This window comes from Rana temporaria, chromosome 1, assembly GCF_905171775.1.
Source record: "Rana temporaria chromosome 1, aRanTem1.1, whole genome shotgun sequence".
Lineage (NCBI taxonomy): Eukaryota > Metazoa > Chordata > Amphibia > Anura > Ranidae > Rana > Rana temporaria.
The window spans coordinates 301863554-301891475 of NC_053489.1; the positions used below are offsets into that span (position 1 = coordinate 301863554).

The window sequence follows — 27922 nt, forward strand, 5'->3', positions numbered from 1 at the left end:
GGGTCAATAAAGTTGCGTCGAAAAAAAAAAAAAGATACGGCGCGAAAAAAAATTCAAATTAAAAAAAAACGCGTCGCTAGACAGAAGGGTCTGCTTTTACATGGTGTACTAACTTTACACCTTGTAAAAGCAGCCCTAATTTTGCGTATGCAACTTAATACTTACGGAGAAAAAACGAAGCTGAAAAGCTTCGTGGATCTCCGTAAGTGCTAATTTGCATACCCGAGGCGGCATTTCGACACGAAATGCCCCCAGCGGCGGATGCGGTACTGCATCCTAAGATCTGCCAGTGTAATTCAATTACACATGCCGGATCTTCTCCCTAACTATGGAAAACTGATTCTGTGGATCAGTTCCATAGTTAGGACCAGGGATACGACGGAGTAACAGCAGTTACTCGGTCGTATCTCTTTTGTGGATTTGGCCCATAGTTCCTGGATTGCAGGTATACCACCACCAGTAAATCCATTTATTGTTTATTCCCTTCCCAGACAGGCCAATCTTGGATCCTGTATTCTCCCCTGCGGTTTCACCGATATCTCCTTAGAACACCCTTCTGATAAACGGTCCACTATATTGATTTTATCATATTCATTTTGGGTCATCATTCAGGTAAAGGGGTCTCCTTTGACGGTGTTCAATTTGTATGCATCGTTAAGAAATGTTATGCTCCTATTGTTTATTGCTATGATTTTGCACTTTTGCTGAATGCCAGTCGCATATGTGACTAATATGTTGTCTTTAACTTTTAGTGATTATGTATGCAGTACTTATAAAAGTCTACTGAAGAAGCCATTGTCTGGCGAAACATGTAGAGCTGAAGAAACTGCAACTGGACATAGCCGCATGGATAATGTATAATGGTTTTATATATGAAATGTTTTAAAAATGTTCAAATAAAAATTGTTACTTTTATAAAACTATTGGTCTGTGTGACACCTTAAAAATCTAATTTTCCTGTCCTTATCAATACTGAATATTCTTGATTCCTACTACCATAGTTCAGTAAATACTAAGGACAGTGCACCGAAATATAGTTATTGCATAAAGTCCTAAACAAAGCTATTGGTTTTACTATCTCCTTATCTGCAATCTGTATGTACGTCAGGAAAGAATTAAAATAAATACTGTACTGGGAATTGATTCTGTTATAAAAAGAAACAAAAAACGATTTAATAGGCTAGGTAAGCTGTGGTGTTTTTAATACTCATATACAGTAGTGGAAAGATAGAGCAAAAAGAATAAAGAGAATAAAGCAAAGATAATGTTACGCTCTAAAGGACATTTAGAGCGATTTAATAGCATAAACCCTTTCGGAGTGGAGTGTTAAAATGGGTGGTGATACAGAGCATTATTACACTGCTACCTCCAAATCACATATATACAAGTAGGTGCCAACAATAGATTTTAACATTTCTATTTAATATTAAAAGCAGAGTCCCCCCCCCCCCCCCCCCCCCAGCTGCTGACTTTTAATACTAGGACACTCACGTCCTGGAATCCAGCGATGTATGCACCCCAGCCAATGTTTCCATCAGCTCTCGGGTGCTGCCACCGCAATTTGTGGTAAGGAAAAGCCTTTCCGCTTCACTGCCAGTTCCCTACTGCGCATGCGTGAAGCCCTCTGTGCTTTCTGAATGGCCCAGCGGCGGGGGAAGGTGGGGGAGGGATCTCTCAGGAGTGGGGACAGGCACCTGTCAAAAACAGCCAAACGGTGCCAAATGTGGCAATGGAGGGGGGAGGAGGAGGCAAATAAGCAGAGCTTCCACTTTTGGGTGGAACTCCGTTTTAAGCTCTGTGCATAGCAAGATGGAAAAACGCTTAAACTAACTGCATAGGCAATGAGATACCACAAGCATTCTAAAAATTCTGACGACAATTGCTGAGGTTTGTTGCCAATATACAGTCTTCAGAAGTTTTATTTGGCAGTTACAGAGAACCACTGAGGGTAGTAAACTGAAATAAACAGGTGATGCATGGCAATCTTATACAAAAAAAAAAAAACAACATAAAACCATTTTATTCTCCAATAGTATGCTTAATTCATAGAATGGCTTTCCATACATATCCTAAACTGTACCTTTGGTTATGAGCTGCAAATAACTGACTACTGTCCCACTTAATTTGGCATGTGCATGCAATCAAATCACAGGGTTTTATATTTTTATTTTGGGATGGAAAAAACAGATCAAATGTATCCAATAAACAGTGGCAGTACAGTGAAAAGAATATGAAAGGGCAATGCAAGACAAAGGCACTGACCAGCATACCAATTAAAAGAACTTGGCAAATGTTCCTTTATTACTACAAATCAAGAGAATCAAAATAGAAGTTATTGTTTGTTCTACCTGCTCTCTAATATGCTGGAATGAAGACTGTAAATTCAGGATCTGATTGAAGAGAGGGCTTTGGAGGACAGATTTTAATAAACATAGCTTTTCTTCATTTGCTATATCCCCACGTTCCCGAACTTTCGTATGCAGACGTTCAACTGCTTGCAAGGCACGATGGGCATCTGCATTAAAAATAAAAGTTCAACATTTTGAAGACAATAACCAATATCACAGCTATAAATTCTTTAATGTTTATTACATTGATATGTTCTATTGGTCCCATCATAATTCATTATAGATGGTTTAGAACTAACATGTAACCCCCTTTCCTACCATTTTGGCCTATGAAGCAGCCAGAAAACATTTGTGCGTGGAATAGATTTTTTTAGTGACTCGCTTTATTTGTAAAGGTAAGTCACAGGTTACAAAGGAAAAAAAGTAGTAACAATCAGTTTACATACAGGAATGGAGCAATCTTCCAAGATTACCAACCATACAGTGTTAAGAGATCAACATTTAATGGCTTACCTGTAAGAAGAGAAGTGATGGAAAAGGGAGTATCATATATTGGGACTTCTGTAATCTATCTAGATCTACATCTATATCTATATTAGGGATGCACCAAATGTTTTTTTTTGGTGCTGTAACCGAAAACCAAAACCGATACCGAAACAGCACTGATACCGAAAGTGACTTTTAGAAATATTTTTATACAGGAGATGGCCAGAGACTGCGGACATGGTACAGGAGATGGCCAGAGACTGCGGACATGGTACAGGAGATGGCCAGAGACTGCGGACATGGTACAGGAGATGGCCAGAGACTGCGGACATGGTACAGGAGATGGCCAGAGACTGCGGACATGGTACAGGAGATGGCCAGAGACTGCGGACATGGTACAGGAGATGGCCAGAGACTACAGACGTGGTACAGGAGATGGCCAGAGACTACAGACGTGGTACAGGAGATGGCCAGAGACTGCAGACGTGGTACAGGAGATGGCCAGAGACTACAGACGTGGTACAGGAGATGGCCAGAGACTGCAGACGTGGTACAGGAGATGGCCAGAGACTGCAGACGTGGTACAGGAGATGGCCAGAGACTGCAGACGTGGTACAGGAGATGGCCAGAGACTGCAGACGTGGTACAGGAGATGGCCAGAGACTGCAGACGTGGTACAGGAGATGGCCAGAGACTGCAGACGTGGTACAGGAGATGGCCAGAGACTGCAGACGTGGTACAGGAGATGGCCAGAGACTGCAGACGTGGTACAGGAGATGGCCAGAGACTGCAGACGTGGTACAGGAGATGGCCAGAGACTGCAGACGTGGTACAGGAGATGGCCAGAGACTGCGGACGTGGTACAGGAGATGGCCAGAGACTGCGGACGTGGTACAGGAGATGGCCAGAGACTGCGGACATGGTACAGGAGATGGCCAGAGACTGCGGACATGGTACAGGAGATGGCCAGAGACTGCGGACATGGTACAGGAGATGGCCAGAGACTGCGGACGTGGTACAGGAGATGGCCAGAGACTACGGACGTGGTACAGGAGATGGCCAGAGACTGCAGACGTGGTACAGGAGATGGCCAGAGACTGCAGACGTGGTACAGGAGATGGTCAGAGACTGCAGACGTGGTACAGGAGATGGTCAGAGGCTGCAGACATGGTACAGGAGATGGCCAGAGACTGCGGACATGGTACAGGAGATGGCCAGAGACTACAGACGTGGTACAGGAGATGGCCAGAGACTGCAGACGTGGTACAGGAGATGGCCAGAGACTGCAGACGTGGTACAGGAGATGGCCAGAGACTGCAGACGTGGTACAGGAGATGGCCAGAGACTGCAGACGTGGTACAGGAGATGGCCAGAGACTGCAGACGTGGTAAAGGAGATGGCCAGAGACTGCAGACGTGGTACAGGAGATGGCCAGAGACTGCAGACGTGGTACAGGAGATGGCCAGAGACTGCAGACGTGGTAAAGGAGATGGCCAGAGACTGCAGACGTGGTAAAGGAGATGGCCAGAGACTGCGGACATGGTACAGGAGATGGCCAGAGACTGCGGACATGGTACAGGAGATGGCCAGAGACTACAGACGTGGTACAGGAGATGGCCAGAGACTGCAGACGTGGTACAGGGGATGGCCAGAGACTGCAGACGTGGTACAGGAGATGGCCAGAGACTGCAGACGTGGTACAGGAGATGGCCAGAGACTGCAGACGTGGTACAGGAGATGGCCAGAGACTGCAGACGTGGTACAGGAGATGGCCAGAGACTGCAGACGTGGTACAGGAGATGGCCAGAGACTGCAGACGTGGTACAGGAGATGGTCAGAGACTGCAGACGTGGTACAGGAGATGGTCAGAGGCTGCAGACATGGTACAGGAGATGGTCAGACCGCAGACATGGTACAGGAGATGGTCAGAGACTGCAGATGTGGTACAGGAGATGGTCAGAGACTGCAGACGTGGTACAGGAGATAAGTGCAGCCTCACCAGGTTGCTTTCAATGCAGCCTACCAGTGCCCAACAGCCAGCAAGTGCCCGTCATTTTCAGCCTGCCTTAGTATGTCAGTAAGGGGGACAGAGTAGTCCTCTCCTCCCTCCCTGACAAGGCGGCTGAAAGTGCTCTATGGAGGAAAGCTGTCAGCACATACACACACACACACCGCGTTAAGGAGCAGCTTCTCGGTATGATCAGCGGGAGGAGCATTATCAGTGTGCAGCGCCGCGGGGGTTAGGAGTGCATGACTTGTTGCTTGATATGTCCTCTTAACCCCCGCGGCGCTGCACACTGATAATGCTCCTCCCGCTGATCATACCGAGAAGCTGCTCCTTAACGCAGTGTGTGTGTGTATGTGCTGACAGCTTTTCTCCATAGAGCACTTTCAGCCGCCTTGTCAGGGAGGGAGGAGAGGACTGGGACGCTCCAGAACAACACCCCTGTACTGGGCGGCACCAGGGACGAGATTTCTCTTTCGGCAAATTGCCTAAAGGGTCATTTTCGGCGGCCGAAATTTTGGTGCATCCCTATATAACTATAACTATATATATATAATATATATATATATATTAGAATAGATTAACAAAAGTACATTAAAGTGGATGTAAACCCTCACATATATTGAACAGCCTCAGATGATACACAGAGATAAAACAAATCTCCCTGCATAAGTATTACATGTATATTTGCTGTCTTTGGCTTCCTACATTCTTTAAAAAGTCATCATGTTCCTCCTCTGGTGCCCTGTAAAAGATTGCCCTCCTATAATGTCCCCTGTGCTCTCTAATTCCATCTCCCTGTGGGACAGTGTGAAAAAACTCCTATCGCTGACATCGGACATGACACCTCTAGCACACATTTTTCATAACCCCAAATTCCCACCGGGCATGAATATCAAAGCATTTATCTGGTGGTTGGATAAAGGACTATATGGTATTGGACACTACTTTACTTCCCGGGGTCCGCTCTCGCTTAGCTTCTGTAAGAGCAAGCTGGAGATGCCTTAATTTGAATAATTCCCACTTCCTGAATGCGCAATGGCGTAACAAACCATTACCCCCAACCGTGACAGCCTACGAACAATGGTGTGGCCAGGCCACAGAGCAGAGGGGGGGCATTTCCGTAATTTACCTGTCACTGACCTCAGAAGACTCCAAGCTCACATACATGTTGGCCTGGGAGAAAGAGGCCCAGGTCAACTGGAGCATAGACACATGGCACACCAATATCTTTAGGTCTTATAAAAACATAAGTAATACAGTCTTGATTGAAGCAAATGTCAAAATCATAACCAGATGGTACATGGTTCCGACTAGACTGGACGCAATGTTCCCATCATCCTCACCTTTATGCTTCAGAGGTTGCAATTTATATGGTTCCATGCTGCACACTTGGTTGGAGTGCCCGAACATTAGGGGATTTTGGAACAACATTTTCTATATGATACGCAAGGTGACGGGTTGTCATATTCCAAAAGACCCATCTATTGCCCTACTCAATGGCTGGATACCCAATGCCAAAAAAGCTATGCAAACACTAATCTTCTTTATCCTTTTGGGGACTAAATTGACCATTGCTAAAGCATGGAAACATAGTGTTTCTTTCACTGCAGCCAAGAGAAAAATCTCCTGGATAACGACTCAGGAAAAAAATTGTGAGCTCCTTAAAAAGAACACTGTGGCGAAATTTGAGTCCGTATGGGAACCCTGGGCCACATACCTTGGTGCCCCCAAATGACTTCTTAGCATTTTTGTACAATGTGGGTGGGCCCTGGGGCTGGAGGACAGGGAGGAGAATCCTGACCTTTTCACTCCTCTTTTTCTCTATTCTTCTTTATTCCTACTTTTCTACTCCTCATTCCTTTCCTAGCACTCTTCTTTTTTGTTTAGAGATATCAGATTAGTGGAATCTACAACGCGCCCAAGGAACGTTCATCATTGGTTCTTTTGCGCAACTTCCTGACATTGTTCTCAGTTAGGCTGGGCATTTTCTCTCATGATAAACCGGGTAAAGTTTTCTGCCCGTTAAGAACACCTAGCTCCTCACTTTAACGACACCCGGAGGTAAAAGCCTGACTATAAAGGTTATGTGTTTTTCTATTGCATTCTGAACACTCTCAGGAAATACTCACGTTAACTTCTATGTTTACTATTGTACTTCCTGTTCCTAAACGTATTGATATAATGATGCATTGATTACCACACCTATTGTGTTTTTCTATCACTTTTCTTGTTTATGGAAATATATAATAAACATATTTAAAGAAAACAAGTCATCATGTTAGAAATTTTTCTTCCCGTTTTAGCAGTGGGAGGGGAGTCTGGGCATACACTGTGTATGAGCCGATTGGCTTCATGTGATCACTATCCTCGAATAAAAGAGACAGTTCTGGCATGATCAGTCATAACAGTCTTTCTCTCCTAGTTAAACCCAATATACTAAAGATTGTGCTGGCTCTATTCGTCTAGACCAATGGTCTCCAAACTGCAGCCTGTGGCCTGGATATAGCCCTTTGGGCACCATTCTTTCCACAGACAATGATGGGGCACCATTCCTCCCACAGACAACAATGATGAGTTGCCATATCTAACTTGAATTCAAACAATGGGGCACCATTTCTCCCACGGATACCAACAATGTGGCACTAAAAACCAAGGAACGGACTGGTTGTCATGCACAGCTGCTCCAGTTTTGATAACTTCCTCTGAATGTCTTAGTATGAATAAAAACCATTAAGACATGCAACAAATTGGATTAAAGATTAGGTTACCCCAATAATTCATATTCCTGATATGTGCTTGTTGTAGCATCAAAAAGTATCCTGTTCTTTGTATTGCTTCCTTTGTGTGAAATACCTGGTGTTCCTGCCAGTCCCCCTGGTTTCCTATTTTCAAACTGACCATGCCAGACATAGAAGCACATCCTTCCCAGCATGGTCAGTTTTTGGCTGTGCTGGTAGAACAGTCTTCCTGTACTCCAATGGTCAGACTTGTGCTGAGACCCCCCGCACAACCATTTACTGGGAATACCACTGCGTTGCCGTTTCTCCACCCCCAGCTCTCTAAGCCCCTTTTGCAGCCGAGAACAGGAATTATGTGATCACTTAGGGAAGAAAAAAAAAGGTAATTATAATATACAGTTGTGCTCATAAGTTTACATACATTAGAATTTATGATTTGATGAAGCTGCGCACGGGACGTACTTGGACATTCCAACATGACAGTTATCCAAAATCAAAGGTCAAGTCGACCTGTCATTGGCTACAGCAGAATAAAGTGAAGGTTCTGGAGTGGCCATATCATTGAGCCACTCTGGGGAGATCTCAACATGTGCAGTTCATGCAAGATGGCCCAAGAATTTACAGGAACTGGAGGCTTTTTGCAAAGAGGAATGGGCAGCTTTACCATCTGAGAAAATAAAGAGCCTCATCCACAAATATCAAAAAAGACGTCAAACTGTCATTGATGTTAAAGGGGGCAATACACGCTATTAAGAACTGGGGTATGTAAACTTTTGATCAGGGTCATTTGGGTAGTTTCTGTTGCCATTATGATTTAAAAAGAGAAAAACACAGTTGATTCATAATAAATGGATTCAACCAAACACTAACCATGAGTGAAAGAAAAGTTTTTGTGTTATTCATATTCTCTAAAACATGGCCAAGATATCATAAATTCTGCCAGGGTATGTAAACTTATGAGCACAACTGTATATACTGTATACACAAATGTTTGTCTTGCATTTCTATTTTAACCCGAATGAGTTGTTTTGCCAAGGTAAGGGTTCACACAAACTTTAACTGCTAGAACTTAGAATCAATCTTTTTCACATTTTCTACAGCCAATACAAACACTGAAAGTAAAAAGGACTCTAATAATACTCACCAATAGTTTCCAGCATAGTTCTCATAAGTACGGTTACCTGCAAAAAAAAAAAAAGACTCAGTATGTACAAAAAGTTTATCGTTTGACTTTGGCGTTAAGACTCGCCATCCCTTTGTCATATTTAAGCCTCTGCTGCCAAAAAGGCATACAGTATTAACAGGTGGCAAAAACATGGTTTGTACCCCCATTTCATCTGCAACCTGTAAATGAACAGTCCTCAGCATGATTCATTGTGAATTCAGAGTGAACATTAACTTAGCTAGGAGCCTACAGCGCTGTGAGTTTCTAGCTGCAAGACCGTGCTGCCACTGACAGCTCTGGGCTCTACTAATGATTGGGAAACAAACAAGTGGTTCTGACCGCAAGATCATCTGTGACATTGTGATCACAAGGCTTTGTTTGTAAACAGCTGTCACTGGCAATATAGCCAATGTTGCGCACAGAGAAAATACTCAACTCAAATCTTTTTTTTTTTTTTTAGGTAAAAATTTAACATTTTTATTTCTTGTCCATAAGAAGAAATCTGAACATTACATTTATGGATACACTGAACAGTGTCAGTATCAAGCCAACAAATGCATACGGACACTGCTAATTTTGGTTCCGGTATCAATGATCTAATGATCACATAATGTTAAAAAGTATCTCCAGGTTGCTATGTTTTCTCTCTTCATATGATGAGATAGACCTCCTGTCAAATGTTTACTGCTGCCGAGCACGTAGCCTAGATTCTCAGTGGTTTGCCTCATACTGTCCTTCCCCTGGTCCTCTCTCTGGTTCCGCTTCCTGTGACGTCATCGTCTGTGTTCCTCGCTGGTTCTGGCTGACTTCCTGATTACTACAGGATGAATTTCTACACTCTCCTTCCTACCCGTGAGCCTGGATGCACCCGAGACCGGACCGCACCGCGATTACAGCACACAGATGAGCTAGTTTTTTATACATGTTTGTAAGTGCATATCCTGTTTAACTCAATAAATTGTGACTAACATATTGCACTTAGGTGGCGCTTCCTGTTTTGTTCCCCTGTCTTCCCCTTACAGAGCCAGCTTTCTCTGAGGACAGCTGGCACCTACCATCCTCCTATCCCTTTCCTCTCCTCCTTTAAAGGATTGGTTATTACCACATACTAAGATATGGACTAAAGAACTGTGACTGTTTTTTAGATCCATCCTGTAATGGTCACCACCGTTTATGACCTTCCATCATCTACGACAGCTCATCTGACACACAGACAAACCAGCAGGCATCCGATTTCCCCAGAATCAAGACGAGACACGCAGCTCTGTACTTGTTTCAAATGAAGACAATTTTAATGGTTTCTTCTCAGCTTATATACAGTACAAGGCATTAAAGGAACAATCAACTCCCCACCCACACACTAAGGCTAATTACTAAACATTCCTTCATTAACAGCATTACAAACAAAACACCATCACACAATGCTCTCTTTCTAATCCACATCCCCAGACAGACGTTCTGTCTCCAACAAGTATATTCCACACATAAACAGTATTTAGCATATATAATTAGAGGTCTGGGAGCAGACCTGGATTAACACCTGTCCGTTACAACACCTTTACACAAGGACAATGAAATGTCTTTCAGGCCCTGACTCAATTAGCATGTCACTAGTCAGGGCTAATCATAGAATGAGTCACTATTGACTGGTTGGGCCAACATCTTGCAGTATCTCAAAATCCTGCAATACGAACTATCGGTGATGTTCCATCTCATGTAATACATGAATTATGATTCACTTGCCACCCCATGCCCAAAGGGCACAGGGTGGGCTCAGACCCAAGAGTTATCAGTGACGCTGACACAGGAGTATCCCCCATCATCACAAAGTCTCTGGGTGTCCCGGGTCATTCCGTTACACATCCTCTGTCCATATTCATTTACATTTGTTATGCACTAGTCTTTTGCGCTGACAGTTTATCTTATTGTTTTTATTGGACATGTGGTTAGAATCCCAAGCACTCTCAGGAAAGTCCAGGAGGCAGAAAGAAGGAAGACTAAAAGTACATCAGTCAGAAGATGGAAATGGAAATAAATGCATGTAGTGGGGGTGGGGGGCTCACACCATACACATTACAAAAAAAGACCGTACAACAGAACTTTAGAGTTACTAAAGCTATGTAGTATGAGGATCTACCTAAACTATCCAATCAATTTGTATCAGATCAGCCCATGCCCTTTTACTAAATACTTGTTGGTAGAGCTAAAGGAGATTGTTCAATCAAATTGTAACATGTGATGAGCCATGGAGAGACCAATCTGCCAGATATCACAAAAAAAAAAAATCAAACAGTGGTTTTGCGCTCCCACATAAATTAACATAAAACCTAGATATATAAATGCAGAGAGGATGAATTATATAAATAAACATATAAAGTGCTACGGTGCTGTAAACAAGTGACTACAAGTGCAATGATAATCAACAATTAGAAAATAAAGGAATGTAAAATTAAAACAAAAGGGAAATAAAGTCCATTGTAAGTGTAGCAAAAGGTGCTAAAGTGCTGGCGAATCTCAGAAGGGGAAAATCAATTCCTCTGGATCCAGGGTGCAGAGTGTAGTGTTGTGGGTGCTCTGTAACAATAACAGGTGGCACTGTGACTTCTGTGAGAGGTGGCTCTTCGGTGTAAATGACACCCGTAGGTGTACTACCTTCTTACCTTACTGCTGTAAGGTAAGCAGCATTAAAAGATATGGCGGAAAGCTAGGTCATTCGAAGTGGGGGAGGGGGTTCCTTCCTTCTCCAGTATTGTATGGATGTGGGATGGGGGGGGGGGCTGCTCGGGGGCTCAAGTATGAATGGAGAGATAAGAGAATACAGAGCCTCTTGGTGTAGTACGTTTTGGCGTTTTAAAAAAAATCAGTTTATTTAGGTAAAAGGTACTCACATTTCAAATGATGTAAAGTGCATTGCATAAGAACGAGCAGCGAGCTCGGGACCTTGTTGCGGCACTTCCGGTGTCTGTAAGCCTACGTCCTACGCGTTGCGTCATTCTCACGTGACTTAACAGGGATAGGGATACGGTGCACGGAAGTGTTTATATATAGTGTGTCTGTGACATGTATAGCTTATCGGCCATTTTCTTGAAGACCTCCTATTAAGGCATGGGAGTTGCCATTTTCTTGGGGTTTATTATTTGGGCTACGACCGTGGCTATTTTTAAAAACGCCAAAACGTACTACACCAAGAGGCTCTGTATTCTCTTATCTCTCCATTCATACTTAAGCCCCCGAGCGGACCCCCCATCCCGCATCCATACAATACTGGAGACACTGGAAAAGGAAGGAACCCCCTCCCCCACTTCGAATGACCTAGCATTCCACCATATCTTTTAATGCTGCTTACCTTACAGCAGTAAGGTAAGAAGATAGTACACCTACGGGTGTCATTTACACCGAAAAGCCACCTTTCACAGAAGTCACAGTGCCACCTGTTATTGTTACAGAGCACCCACAACACTACACTCTGCACTCTGGATCCAGAGGAATTGATTTCTCCTTCTGAGATTCGCCAGCACTTTAGCACCTTTTGCTACACTTACAATGGACTTTATTTCCATTTTGTTTTAATTTTACATTCCTTTATTTTCTAATTGTTGAATATCATTGCACTTGTAGGTCACTTGTTTACAGCAGAGTAGCAGTTTATATATTTATTTATACAATTCATCCTCTCTGCATTTATATATCTAGGTTGTATGTTAATTTATGTGGGAGGGCAAAACCACTGTTTGATTTTTTTGTGATTCTTTTGTGGGTAGTGTTTGACCCTCACGGTGTTTGCGGCACCCTTTAGCAATTTTACCATTTTAGCAATTTCATATTAGCGCAGGAATACCCTTTCTTTATATTTAAATCTGACAGATATACCTGCCTAACTGGCCATTATATGAAATACTGCAGTGTAAGGATTTATTCAATCAGATTCAAACAATTTTATATCATACTAATCTAACAAGTATCTGGTAAGGGTCAGCATCACATCTCCAGTAGAAACAGCAGAATTTCAAATAAATATGATCACAATTTTTAAACACAAAAGCAAACACACAACATAAGTGAAACAAATCATCACTAAGACCCCTTTCACACTGAAGAGTTTTTCAGGCGGTACAGTGCTAAAAATAGTGCCTAAATACCGCCTGAAAAACTCCTGCCCAGCCTTCTCAATGTGAAAGCCCAAGGTCTTTCACACTGAGGCGATGCGCTGGCAGGAGAGAAAAAATCTCCTGCAAGCAGCATCTTTGGCGGCGATCTGCAATTTTTTTTTGTGACCGTGACATTGCGGCGAACACATCGGACAATTTTTTGGGACCATTCACATTTATACAGCAATTAGTGCTATAAATATGCACTGATTACTGTGTAAATGTGACTGGCAGGGAAGGAGTTAACCACTAGGGGGCACTGAAGGGGTTAACATGTTCCCTAAAGTGTGTTCTAACTGTAGGGGGGAGGGGAATCACAAGGGGAGGAGACCGATGTGTGTTCCTCTGTACTTGCATTGGTCTCCTCACCTCTGACAGGAGGTGGATCTGTGTGTTTACACACAGATGACACACTCCTGCCATGATCACCGCCAATCGCGGCCGCCGGGCACCGGGTCACGAGCGGTGCCGCAGGCGCACGCACGCCCTAGATCGCCGGGAACAAAGGACGTCATATGACGTCCACCCGGATCGATGGAGGGTTCCTGCCGGCGTCATTTTACAATGCGCCAGTAAGGAAGGGGTTAAAGAAAATGTGCATTCCAGTGCGTTTTTGATGCATTTAAAAGCGTTCCACTACTATCCAGTCCTGTGCAGGAAAATGCAGCATGTTATACTTTTGCATGTGGTGTGAACTGGCCCTTAGATTGTTGATGCCAGTAGATTTAGAGATTTTAGTATTAGGGTGAAACTTCTACTTTAAGCCTAGTACACACAAACAGAAAATTTAATGAAAAATACCACTTTCAAAACTGATCAAGACAGTTCATGCGAAATTATCCAAAGGGACTCAACACAAAAAAAATTCTTGTACGATACCAGAATTTTCATTTAATCAGTACAGTATTCATCCAAAAAAAAAAAAAGAAGACCAAGACCACCCATGCTCCGATACAAAATAACACATTACAATACAACACATCACTTGCAAAGTTGTAAACTTAGTAACCTCTTTATCTTCGATAGAAGACTAGCATGTAAAGAAAAAAAATGGTCCGATATTCTCATTGTGTGTTCGAGGCTTAAAGGGGTTGTGAGGCCAGGTTCACACCTATGCGAATTGAGTGCGGTTTAAACCGCATCTAATTCGCAGGACATTTCAAAATACATTGTTTTCAATGAGGCTGGTTCACATATGTGCGATGCATCCGCACTGCGTATTGCCTCCAAACCGCATGCGGTTTTTATGTCTTGCGGTGCGGCTCAGGTGCGAATTCATTCTTATTATCTTCTATGGGTACGCATCTAATTCGCACATGTGTTCAGTTCTCTGCAGGAGTTTCTCTCATTCAGCTCAATACAATTCTCCCCCACTCTCCTCTCACCCGGAAGTTCTCCCAGGTCTCCAAATTCGCACCTGATCTGCAGCTAAACCGCAGTTGATCTGCAGAACACCCTCTAGAGAAATCTGCAACGACAACGCAGCTCAAAAAAGCAACGCACTAGTGTGATTCCGGCCTAAAGGTTCCTGTTTTTTCACTTTAATGCATCCTATGCATTAAGGTGAAAAAACACCTGGCTGTCACAGGCCCCCCAGTCCATCGTTTTACTTACCTGAACCCGTTCACCTGCTCTGCGCGTCCACAGCGTCCTTTTCCCCCACGGAGACTATGCGTTAATTGGATAGATTGATAGCAGCGCAGCCATTGGCTCCCGCTGCTGTCAATCAAATACAATGACATGGCCACCGGGGGCAGGGTCAAGTCATACATTTGGTGGCTATGGCCGCCAAGTGTATGACACAGGAGCGAGCGCGCAAGGTAACCCCCTCAGGAAAGAGCTTCCCAGAGGGGGTTAGCTATTGCGGGGAGGAGCCATGAGAGCCGCTGTGGGACCCCAGAACAGCAGGATCGGGGCCACTCTGTGCAAAACTAACTGCACAGTGGAAGTATGACATGTTTGATATTTAAAAAAAAAAAAACTTAACCTTTACAACCACTTTAAGCTTTTATCCTCCATTCTTTCTCCAGGCCAGCAACTCACTAGATGGTAAAGCCAGATTTATAGCCCTGGGGCTTGTAATATTGAAAGCGAGTCAGCAGTTGCAGCTCCCACATTTCCTCTAATGTTCACTTTAAAAGTAAAGTGAACAGTCCAGATGTATTTGTTTCTGCATTTTCAGAGACTAAAGAATGTTGCTTATCTGAGGAATGTAGGTAAGTACTGAGTAAGATACTTCTTACATCTGGTGGGACCGCAGCAGAAAAGAGCAGGAATCCTCTACTTAAGCAAAACTTATACCAAGATCCACTTTTTGTCATTTTCTTACACAATTCCAAGCAGTTGGTCACCTCCCAGTTTATTTAATAATGCAAAATGCAGTAACCCAATGCAACCAATATGCACCATCTTTCAGCTCCAATTTTACACAGATAAAGTGGAAATAAAATTGTTTGCATTTTCCACATACAATCTCATTTAAAAATGTTTTAGTCTTGCAAATCACATCTCTAGATGACCTACTGCCACTTCCATATTCATGCAGTATTCATATATCATCATAGATAAAATACATACAATACTGTGCAAAATGTGACAAATGCAAAGTGCTTCTCAAAAATGTCCTTTAAGATTAAAAAGCATCTTGTGCAAATAGAGTGTCAGTGCGTCATGCCACCAATGTGCCTTCACCACCACTCAGGAGAACTCGCCAGAAAACCATACACCCCCCCCCCCCAACCAATTAGAGTGGGTCAAAATGCGCCTTATTCCCTCAGGAGGATGAATTATCCAGGAACTGCACCAGCTTCTGCTTCACAAGCTCCCCAATATTGTCATAAAGAGGCCAAGAGAGAGACCACCACCAATAGTTTTATGTGGTGATTTTAAGCAATTCAAATTAACAGCAGCATATGGATTTACATTATTACATACAGTGGATAAAAAACACACACTCCTGTTAAAAGATTAGGTTTTAGTAAAGTAAAAAACAACAAAAAAAGGCGACAAAGATAAATAATTTCAGAATTATTTTCACCTTTAGGGCGCTTTCACACGGGTGGACAGTATGTCCGCTTTTTCATCCATCCATGTACGGATGAAAAAAGACATACATTGGTCCCTATGAGATCACTGGTGTCAGCGGATGAACATCCGCTGACACCCGATCTTACACCAGTGCCACAATCCTCCGATTCTTCAGACGGAGGAAAACTATTTTTCCATCTGTCTGCGGATCGGGTGAACGAGGACAGACGGTCCATGTTCATCCGATCCCCCCATAGAGGAGAGCAGAGAAAAGACAGGGCGGTCCACTGATCCGCCCCGTGTGAAAGAGCCCTTAGGCCCCTTTCAGACGTGCGGACCGTATGTCCGCATTTTCATCCATCCGTTGCGGATGAAAACGGGACATACATTGGTCCCTATGTGATTGCGGGTGTCAGCGGATGACCATCCGCTGACACCCTTAATCACCTGCCTCCGCAAAGCTCTGCAAAAATCGGACGGAATAAAATCCTATTTTTCTTCCGTCTGGCGGGTCGGATGAACACGGACATATGGTCCGTGTTCATCCGATCCCCCCCATAGGGGAGAGTGGAGGAAAGACAGGGCGGTCCCTGCACAGTGTGCGGGGACCGCCCTGTCAGTCGACGGCTCAGCGGGGATTTTACGGAGGTTACCCGCTGAGCTTGACGGGCACACGGAGGGGGGGGGGGGGGGGGTAGTAAAACGAAATAACTAAAATAATGTGGTTGCATAAGTGCGTATAACCTCTTATAACTGGGGATGTAGCTGTGTTCAGGATTAAGCAATCACATTCAAACGCATGTAAAATAGAGTCAGTACACAATTTAACCACTTAAAGCGGATGTGCCATGGGGAAAAAATATTAAAAGCCAGCAACTACAAATACTGCAGCTGCTGAATTTTAATATTAGGACACTTACCTGTCCTGGAGTCCAGCGCTGATCGCAGCAGAGCACGAGCGATCGCTCGTCTCTCTGCTACTCCCCCCGCCATCCACGCTCAGGGAACCAGGAAGTGAAGCGCTGCGGCTTCACTGCCCGGTTCCCTACGGCGCATGCGCGAGTCGCGCTGCGCCCGCCGATTGGCTCACACGCTGTGTGCTGGGAGCCGAGTGTTCCCAGCACACAACGGGCGACAGACGGGAAGTCAGAAAAACCCGTCTTTTGCCCGTAGCGTGTGGCCGGAAGTGGGTGCAAATACCTGTCTTTAGACAGGTGTCTGCACCCCCCTCCCCCCTGAAAGGTGTCAAATGTGACACCGGAGGGGGGGAGGGTTCCGATCAGCGGGACTCCACTTTAGGGTGGAGAACCGCTTTAAGACCCAGACCAAAATGCAGCTAAAGGACCTTGCCCCTTTTTGCAATTCGGCACTGCGTCGCTTTAACTGACAATTGCGCGGTCGTGCAACGTGGCTCCCAAACAAAATTGGCATATTTTTCCCACAAATAGAGCTTTCTTTTGGTGGTATTTGATCACCTCTGCGGTTTTTATTTTTTGCGCTATAAACAAAAATAGAGCGACAATTTTGAAAAAAAATGCAATACTTTTTACTTTAATAAATATCCCCCAAAAATATATAAAAAAAACATGGATTGTCCACTTGCCACGTCACCTGGCCACGTCACCTGCCACAAGTTGTGGATTGTCCACTTGCCACGTTACCTGGCCATGTCACCTGGCCACGTCACCTGCCACAAATTGTGGATTATCCACTTGCCAAATCACCTGGCCACATCACCTGCCAGAAGTTGTGGATTGTTCACTTGCCACGTTACCTGGCCATGTCACCTGGCCAAGTCACCTGCCACAAATTGTGGATTATCCACTTGCCAAATCACCTGGCCACGTCACCTGCCACAAGTTGTGGATTGTTCACTTGCCACATCAACAGGCCATGTCACCTGACACATCACCTGCCACGTCACCTGGCCATGTCACCTGCCACAAGTTGTGGATTGTCCACTTGCCACGTCACCAGGCCATGTCACCTGGCCACGTCACCTACCACAAGTTGTGGATTGTCCACTTGCCACGTCACCTGGCCATGTCACCTGCCACAAATTGTGGATTGTCCACAATGCAATGCAAGCAATTACATTTTTTTATTTTTTTTATGGTTTTTCATCATTTGCCATCATTTTTGAGATTTCTAATGTAAAAAAAATAGGTCACCTGTAAAAACGCCTATAAACGAAATCGCAGCAAAACGCCGGTACCGCGTTTTGCGTCTGAAACGCGAAAACTTTTGCGTCTGAACCCATTTTTTTGCTTCTGAAAAAACGAGCATAAACGCAACTGCCGAAAAACACAGAAAAACGTGACTGTGTGCATGGACACATAGGATAACATTGAATGTGTTCAGGGGCAGTTGAAAAAGCTGTCCAAATGCCTCTGAACACGTGTTTACCAGCGTCTCGTGTGCATGGGGCCTAAGCTCTTTTTGTCAGTGGCTCCTGCTGCTGTGTCTAAGCCAATATGGAGGGGGAGAGCGGAGAGAGCCTCTACTCTTATTCACATTGCTGGATTGAGATTGGGCTCAGGTAATTATTTAGTGGGGACTGGGGGGAGCTGCTTGGAGAATGATTTTTACCATAATGCATAAAGGTAAAATAAAAAAAAAATACTTTTGCCTTTAGAACCACACTAAAGCCCAACTGAACCTTCCTTATCCCCCTTGGCGCTGGCATCTCTTAGACCTTTAAGGGGTTTCAGATGCCGGGAGGTGGGGTTTATGATCATGTGACCACCGTAATTAGTTGTCACAGCAGTCACATGATCAAATAACTTTCCGTTAGCCACCAGTAACTGTGTCGGGAGCGTGCAAGGTACGCTCTTTCGGCACAACCGTTTCTGTAATATTGCACGCAAATATGAGGCCACTCGGCATCAAGGCTCACCCATCGTGAGGTTTACAATAGGATAGTATGGAATTAGTGGTTAAGCCCTATGACTTGCTGAAATTTGCTCCTCAAACCAAATTCCAGCTAATATACAATCAACATGGCGTTTGCATGTTCTCCCTTTGCTTCTGTGGGTTTCCTCTGGATACTTCAGTTTCTTCCCACACTACAAAGACATGCTGGATGATTAATTACCTCTTGTCTTTTTGATCCCAGTGTGTGTGTGCATTGGAGGTAGGGACCTTAGATTGTGAGCTCCTTGAGGGCAGGGACTGATGTGAATGTACAATATGTAAAGGGCTTAAAAATAATTATTCAGAGCATTTGATCTTGCCTATAGTTTTTCCCACATTCACAGTTCAAATTTAATTTGTTCGAAAAAATTTCTCCGAACTGCTCATTAAAATTTTCTTGTCACTATGGTTATAACGGATTGTCAGTTTAACCCCACTAAGCATTATACAATTGAACAAACATAGATTTTCGAACAAAATTCTACAGATGTATGGGCAGCTTTACTTTTTGTTCTGACTGATAAGCAAACTCCAGTAGCTGTTGTTACATCTGTGGCTTAGGCTGCTTTCACATTGGGCAGCGGAGGTGCGGTGACGGTATAGCCGCGCTATTTTTAGCGCCGCTATACCGTTGTATTTACTGCAATATTCGGGCGCTAGCGGTGAGGTTTTAACCCCCGCTAGCGGCCGAAAAAGGGTTAACACCGCCTGCATTGCAGGCAGCATTACCGCGGTTTACCATTGATTTCAATGGGAAGCCGCGGTATAGGAGCGGTAAACACCCCGCTCCTATACCGCTCCAAAGATGCGGCTAGCAGGACTTTTGGAGCGATCCTGCTACCGCACCGCTTCAGTGTGAAAGCCTTCGGGCTTTCACATTGAAGCCTGCAGGGCATGATTTTTTCATGCGGTATAGCAGTGCTATTTTTAGCGCTGTACCGCATGAAAAACACCTCAATGTGAAAGGGGCCTTAGGAAGAAGCTGCAGAAGAGCCTGCAGACCTCTGCGTGAGACATTGTTCTCTTGCCGACAGTCTGACTTGCGTCCCTCTTCCTCACAGCTAAAACTAGGCAACAAAAAAAGCCTAGTTTCAGCTGTGAGGCTGAGGGGGGCAGATTCCCTAGTTTTAGCTGTAAGGTCCGATTTGCACCTATGAAGGATGCAGTTTGCATATTGCAGGTGCACTCTCCGTTTTTCAATGCACGTTTTTGATCATTTGAAGTCTATGGAACCAAAAACCAGAAAAAAAGTCCCTGGCCCTTTCCATAAAATGCACAGATGTGAACTACATCCATAGGAAACCATGGTAAATGGACTATAGTGTGTTTCTGCAAAATGAAAAATGCAACAAAAAAAATGCATAGGTGGGAACTAGGCCTTAGTAGAGATGAGCGCAGGCATGTATGGATTCTAGTCACAGCTGTCACTGTACTAGACCAACCACCATAAGCATCCCTGGCATGTGCGGCTGTGGGGGAGGAAATGAGCCGGCAACTGATGATTGGCCCAATACAGGGTGACAGCTTCCTGGCGGGCTCCTTCAGGTGGGTTCAAGCAATGCAATCTGAACATGCCTGAGCTGAAAGCTAGCTGAGAGTCAGAGGCAAGTACCTCACAGCCACCTCCTGGGAAAGCTGGACGCACTAAATTCTGCAAGACTGCGCTCCAGCCTATTACAGGAGTGCATTTCTGTGGGCTTTTGAGTGCTCAGCTTTCCTAGGAATTTTTTTTTTTCTTTCAAGGATTTATTTTTACGTTTTTTTTTTTTTTTTAATGGATCCATTTAGGGAGTGGAGGACAGATAGTAAAGTGAACCTTCAATTTTTCATAACTGAAGTAAAGAAAACTAGCACGGCAGCTGTGTTTTATAAATGTGTGTTTTGCCTTGTATTAGGACTGCCGAGAGGAGAAGAACCTGGTCACAACATTTTAAATAAACATAGTAGGCTCCTTTTCCAATCATGGGCTTCTCAGAAACCACAGGCTCAACTTCACAGTCAGCATTTAATGAATGAGTTGTAAAATGCAAATTAGCATTGCAATGTCCATCAAAGGGTGGATTACAGTTTCTGTCCTCCACAATAACCAGCCCACATTGTTTCTGGTATGCTGGTCATTCAGCGTCTAATCTTCTTCTTCCCTAGCCCATGCTTCAAAGAGATGTCCGTGCAAGTCCTGAACGAACTGTTGTAGTCCTCTCCTGAGATGCTGTGAAGTTCTTTTACAAGTAGGTACACATTTCTACACAGTCACAGCCCAACAGGAAAAGAGGGAGGGTTTAGAAGAAAGGGAGCAGTGCTTAGGATGAACAAAACTATATATAATATAAATATATCCTTACAAAGAAGCAGACTTGAATGAAAAGTCACAAGGCACACAGCACTATTGCACAAGACTGTCCAAACGCTCGTGAAACTAAACAGAGAACGACAAAAAAAAAAAAAAAGGGGGCCCCCCCTACGGTGCTCCTGGCTCCTCTTCCCGAGTACCCCCCCAGAGAACCGCATTTCATGGGGGCACTCATATGGATGCACTCCCGAGTCCTGCTGCTGCGTCCATTGACACAGGACAGCAAAACTCGGCCCTACCCCACGACTCCTGTGTCACTAGATTTGATCCACAGCAGCGGGAGCCAATGGCTCCTGCTGCTATCAATCTATCCCACGAGGAACCGAGACAGCGGCTGGATCTGTTGTGCTCTTCCCCGTCGTTTGAACGATCAGGTTCAGCCAAGTAAAAAAGGGAGTGCTGCACTACAGAAGAAGGTTCTACAGCCTTAATGCATTAAGGTGAAAACCTGTGAGGGTTTACAACCCATTTAAAGCTAAACTCTGGGCATAAGATTAAATCCAAAAACAGAAATGTAATACCGTATATTGCAGCTTACGAATGCTTTAAAAAATATATATATATATTATATACTAGAAAATGCATTTCTTGCGGAAAATGCGTGGGAATGCTGAATTGCTAAAGCTAACTGGATGAATAGCTTAAATTCGTAAGAAAAAGTTGAAGAAGTGAGAATAGTTGGAAAAGTAAGAATGGTTTTAAAATAAACATGAATTTCATTAAAAAAGTTTGCAAAGAATAAGCCCAATACACACTGTTTAATTGATAAAATTTCCTGAAATGATCACTAAACTTAAACAGTTTTTTCACAAAAACTCTAAAAGATATCAAACTGAAAAGATATAGCCGAATATTTTGTGAACATTTTAAAGTTTGTTTGGCGCCTGTAGGGGAAAGTATGAAGGAGCTGAAACTTTTGGGAGCAGAAGAAGATTTTAAGGATTTGAAGCATGCTCTCATTGACGTCAATGTTAAAAAAAAAAAAGAAGTGTTAAAAAGCGTAAATCGGAGGAGAAGAGCCTTGTGGAGAGGTAAAGAAGAACCCAAAGATCACTGTGGCTGAGCTCCAGAGATGCAGTCGGGAGATGGGAGAAAGTTGTAGAAAGTCAACCATCACTGCAGCCCTCCACCAGTCGGGGCTTCATGGCAGAGTGGCCCGACGGAAGCCTCTCCTCAGTGGAAGACACATGAAAGCCTGCATGGAGTTTGCTAAAAAAAAACAAACAAAAAAAAAAAAAACACCTGAAGGACTCTTGCTGTGGGGGCGTTTTTCAGCTGCAGGGACAGGGATCGAGGGAAAGATGAATGCGGCCAAGTACAGGGATATCCTGGATGAAAACCTTCTCCAGAGTGCACAGGACCTCAGACTGGGCCGAAGGTTTACCTTCCAACAAGACAATGACTCTAAGCACACAGCTAAAATAACGAGTGGCTTCACAACAACTCCGTGACTGTTCTTGAATGGCCCAGCCAGAGCCCTGACTTAAATCCAATTGAGCATCTCTGGAGAGACCTAAAAATGGCTGTCCACCAACATTTACCATCCAATCGGACAGAACTGGAGAGGATCTGCAAGGAGGAATGGCACAAAATCCCCAAATCCAGGTGTGATTTATTTAATAAAACTGCAAAATGTCAACAATTCTGTGTTTTTCTACAAAATAGGGGTAAGTTTTATGGCATTTTTATTATTTTTTTACTTGCTATTGCCGCGAGCTGCATTTTTTTTATGACTGCCACATTATGGCGGACACATCGGACACTTTTGATGCCATTTTGGGACCATTCACATTTATACTGTACAGCGATCGGTGCTATAAAAATGCACGGATTACTGTATAAATGTGACTGACAGTGAAGGTGTTGACCACTAGGGGGCGGGAAGTGTGTCCTAGGAAGTGATTCTAACTTTAGGGGGGAGGGTCTCACAACAAAATTGTCCCTAAAAGAATTTTTAGGGGACGTGGTTTACTGTGACACGTCACTGATCACTGCTCCCGATGAGAGGGAGCAGACGATCAGTGCTGTGTCACCAGGCAGAACAGGGATATGCCTTGTTCGTAGACCAGTCGAGATTCAAACTATGTATGAGCAGGCTGAATGTACCAAAGTTGATCGGTCATTCAATCGGCTTGGGTACAACCAGCCTGTTGGATTTTACATGCAATCATTGAAAGCAGCTAGCAGTAATCACTGTGCTCTCCACCCCGGCCGGGAGAAAACAATGTCTCTGTGCGAGGCATTCGAGCGATTTTCTTTCCTTCAACCGGTGGTCAATGGAAACAAAAATGTCATAATCTATGACTTGCTCAACTCAACATATTCAAAAACAGCCTAGCAACTAGCATTTTCGGAAAGTGCCCTTCTCACACCTACCCTTTAAACATAATGCAAATATTCTGTGATGTCCAAGTACTAAGGTTTTCTTCCTTCCTTGATGGGATACAGTTACACTGTCAGTCTTACGTCAGGAAATTGTATTGTCTTGCTTAGCCAGACATTCATTGCAGTAATGAGCAACACAGAGCTATGTAAACAACCAGCTCTGCAAACCTGTCATATGGAGTGTACATCAGTAACAGGATCATGAAGGAAAGCCAGTACGCCCAACTAAAACATAGAAAAGTTTTTCTTCCAGATGCAGTACTAAAAGGAACACTGCATTCCACGCCACTGCTATCAATGAGACCGACTTGAGTCTTACTAATGATAACCCGGTAGTGCGGAGATTTGAGAATAAAAATAACCTTCTTAGCCCAGAACACTTGATTCGGTAATAGGCTTTAATGCCATATGCTATTAACTCATACAGAACACATGGCAAAAACAGGGAAACTGTATTCAACATCTGAAGGCACATACCAACATCAGAAGGGTTAAGGCATAAGTTTAGGAACTTATTACACCCATATTTAGGGTGTAAAATGCATCGTGTTACATAAGAGCACCTCTCCGCACCTCCCGATTCCCCCGTCCACAGCATTCATTTACAGGGTTCTTGTTAATGAATGAGCTACAAGGACAGTTTTCTACCACGGCTGAAGGCTTGCAGTTGTCAATGAACTGCGAGGGTGCTGGTGAGCGCCCTTATAGTTCATTGACAATTCCTGCACTTCAGTAACAACTTGTATGGGATGTACCCGAGATACGGGTAGACAGCTGTACTGAGTGTCTGCAGGAACAGGATATTGCACCAGCCATCTGATGATTGTGGGTGCAAAGTTCTGCAGGCTCGTAAAAAAAAAAAAAAAAAACTTTTTTGGTGTATTTTTTTTTTAAAGGTGAACATTAAAAAGGGAAGTGTTAGAACAAATACTATTAAAGGGGTTGTAAAGGTACAATTTTTTTCCTAAATAGCTTCCTTTACCTCATCCTTTGATTTTGCTTTTAAATGTCCTTATTTCTTCTGAGAAATCCTCACTTCCTGTTCTTCGGTCTGTAACTCCACACAGTAATGCCAGGCTTTCTCCCTGGTGTGGAGTTTCGTGCTAGCCCCTTCCCTTGGACTACAGGAGAGTCAGGACACCCACTAACGCACAGCTCCTTTCTCTATCTGCAACGTAGAGAGCATCCCGACTCTTCGGGAGGGGGGCGAGCACGACACTCAACACCAGGGAGAAAGCCTTGCATTACTGTGTGGAGTTACAGACAGAAGAACAGGAAGTGAGGATTTCTCAGAAGAAATAAGGACATTTAAAAGCAAAATCAAAGGATGAGGTAAGTGAAGAAGGACTACACTAAGGTAAAGGAAGCTATTTAGGAAAAAAAAGTGTACCTTTACAACCCCTTTAATGCTATTAGCAGTATTGCAGTATGGTAGAACTAAGCGCAGTCAAAAATGGCATATGATGTAGTCAGTCCCTAGCAGTTAAAGGGTTTGTAAACCCTTGTTTTTATTTTAACATATCATACTTGCCTCCACTGTGCAGTTAATTTTGCACAGTGTGGCCCCGATCCTCCTCTTCTGGGGACCCTGGCGGCGCTTGCAGCTCCTCCTCGCATCGGTAAACCCCATGGGAGAAGTGCTCTCCCTTGGGGTTACCTTGCGGGCACGTTACCGAGTCCAGCATTTGCGTCCATAGACACAGAATGCCGGACTTCCCCCCCCCCACCCCGCATTACTGGATTTGATTGACAGCAGTGGGAGCCAATGGCTGCGCTGCTATCAATCTATCCAATCAAGAGCCGAGAACCCCAGGCAGAGAGTTAGAGCGCGTCTCCACCGATGGAACAAACGGGCTCAGGTGAGTAAAACGGGGGGCTGGTTAAGGTGAAAAAAACAGGAGGGTTTATAACCCCTTTCAGGGGTACTAAACGCACACATATTTTTTTTAAAGGTTATATTTACCTGCTCTGCGCAACAATATTGCACAATGATCACCCAGTAATGTGGGCTTTTCTCTCCTTTGGCTGTGTTCATCTATAGACACACACACACAGCACCAGTAAGCAACCCCTTTGCCTCATCACGGGAGTCTGACTGGCGGAAGCAGAAGCCTATGGCTTTTGCTATACTGCCCTCAGTTTCTCCTTTGGAAGCAAGAAGTGAGGGGAGAAGTGCTGGACCCAGAGACGGCACTGGAGAAGTGACATGGAGCCAGGTAACTGTTTTTTGACAGAAGGGGTAGGAAAGGTAGTAGGTGGGTTTTTTAACCTTAATGCAGAGAAGGCATTATGGTGAAAACCATTTAAGATGTAGAATCGTTTTATGACTTCTTTCACACTAGCGGTTTTGTTTGCGTCCCCCCTGGAAATTGATCTGCAGTGGATAATGTGATCAGCAATGAGGTTGTGCCATCTCAGCCTTTGTTGGAACTTACTTTTTTTCATCCCACACTCCTTTTTAGCGCCAAGACTGATCATAGCAGGTCACTTGCATGGCACCTCCTTCATTGAGAAAAAGCCCTGTATTTTTTTTTCCTACTGAACGTAAGGTTTTCCTTGTGATTGGAGGAGGGGGGTTGTGATGTTTGTCTGCACCTCCTAAAATTGCAGAATGTAGGGCCGAAACAACTAATCGATTATGAAAATTGTAATCGATGAATTTCATAATCGATTATTCGGCCAGTAACATAATTGGGTTAAAAAAAAAAAAAAAAAAATTAGCCCTTTATAGTATAAAAAAGCAAATCGCTACTGTAAATATTACTTTCACTGTCCCACAGTAAAAAAATGAACCCCTTACAGTAGCGATTATTTGCTCTTTTTGTACTTTTTGTTTTTTTAACCCCCATTATGTTACTAAACCTCTCAGGCCTGGGTTCACACCTCTGTTTTTTGGAGCTTTTAGCAGAAACACACTACAGTTCAGTTACATGTTTTCCTATGGGATACGTTTACATCCATGATTTTTTTTCGGCTGCTGCGTATTTGGAAAGGGCAAGGACTTTTTAACGCAAAACGGTGCTATTTTTTTTCCCTTGGTTCAATATACTTCAATGGAGAAGCTACAGAAAAGTATGCAATGTGTTTTTGTGGCAATTTGTGTTTTGTAATCTGCCCAACAACAAATTGGCTCAAAAAAATGTAAAAATGCATATTTTTTTTTTTTTAAGGCTATTATCCGATTAATCAAAATAATAATCGGTCAACGAATTGATTATGAAGATAATCGTTAGTTGCAGCCCTACTTTTACGTGATTCCAAATATTAACTATACAGGCAGTCCATGGGTTACAAACAAGATAGGTTTTCCAAGTTTTTTCTTAAGTTAACTTTGGACGCAAGTTGGAACAGGTAAATTTTTTTAAGTGCAACTCCAGCCAAAAATAAATAAAAAAATACTTTTTTTGGATAGCATAGAGAAGGGTTAACACCCCTGTAACGTTTGTTTTGATTTCACCTCAAATTGTGTCCCTGTGACAAATGGCTTTTGAAAATTGTGTTGTGAAAACAAGGATTGGTGATAAAGCTTCAGTGAAGACATCTTTTTCCCCATAACTCTTAGGCCTCGTACACACGGCCGAGGAACTCGACGTGCCAAACACATCGAGTTCCTCGGCCAGTTCAGCACTGAAGCCGCAGAGGAGCTCGGCGGGACGAGAGCTCCCATAGAGCAACAAGGAAATAGAGAACATGTTCTCTATTTCCTCGCCGAGCTCCTCGTCGGCTTCCTCGGCCAAAAGTGTACACACGGCCGGGTTTCTCGGCAGAATTCAGCCAGAAACTCGGTCGGAAGCTGAATTCTGCCGAGGAAACTGGTCGTGTGTACGGGGCCTTACAGGAGTGAATTTCCTTTCCTAAGGGTAGACTTACTCTCACTTCCTGTTGTCTCCCTCCATTTGTATGAGTCATATGCAAGTCGGAGGTTTGTAACTCGGGGACTGCCTGTACAGGAGTTTTGACTTTTTGGCCGGTAATGCTCTTTGTGCCTAGAGGGCATATGGTACCCTACGCTTGGGATTTGTCCTCCCCTTTTTGCGGAGCCCACAATTTGTCAGTTCCCTCCCCTTTTTGCACTGCTCTTATCGTTCACTATGCTCTGACACATGTAACCTCGCAATTAACATTGCCGATTCTACTTATTTGTTGGCAATATACCCGCCTGCGTTGCAAACTCTTGCTTCTTCTTCTGGCAAATGATGTCATAACTGTTTTAGATTTTGTACTTTTTTTGTGAAAAACTTTGAATATAAAATTACTGAAACAGAACTATTGCTGGTTTGAAGCCAAAGGGTGGTCACATCAATTTTCTTCTGTTCGTTCACTTTACATTATGTAAACTGATTAAAATAAATAA

At 43.8% G+C, this 27922-nt stretch overlaps 1 protein-coding gene across 8 annotated transcripts in view; it reads right to left on the bottom strand.

Annotated features, from left to right (window-relative positions):
• Positions 1–27922, bottom strand: part of MPDZ (multiple PDZ domain crumbs cell polarity complex component) — a 257792-nt gene that overhangs the window by 223448 nt on the left and 6422 nt on the right. For all 8 annotated transcript variants that reach the window (XM_040358412.1, XM_040358432.1, XM_040358424.1 and 5 more), the window contains exons 2-3: positions 8725–8761; positions 2349–2515 (exon numbers count right to left, since the gene is read on the bottom strand). In XM_040358412.1, coding sequence (XP_040214346.1) covers positions 2349–2515; positions 8725–8749 — 192 coding nt within the window. In that variant the 5' untranslated portion in view covers positions 8750–8761. The remainder of the gene's footprint in view (positions 1–2348; positions 2516–8724; positions 8762–27922) is intronic.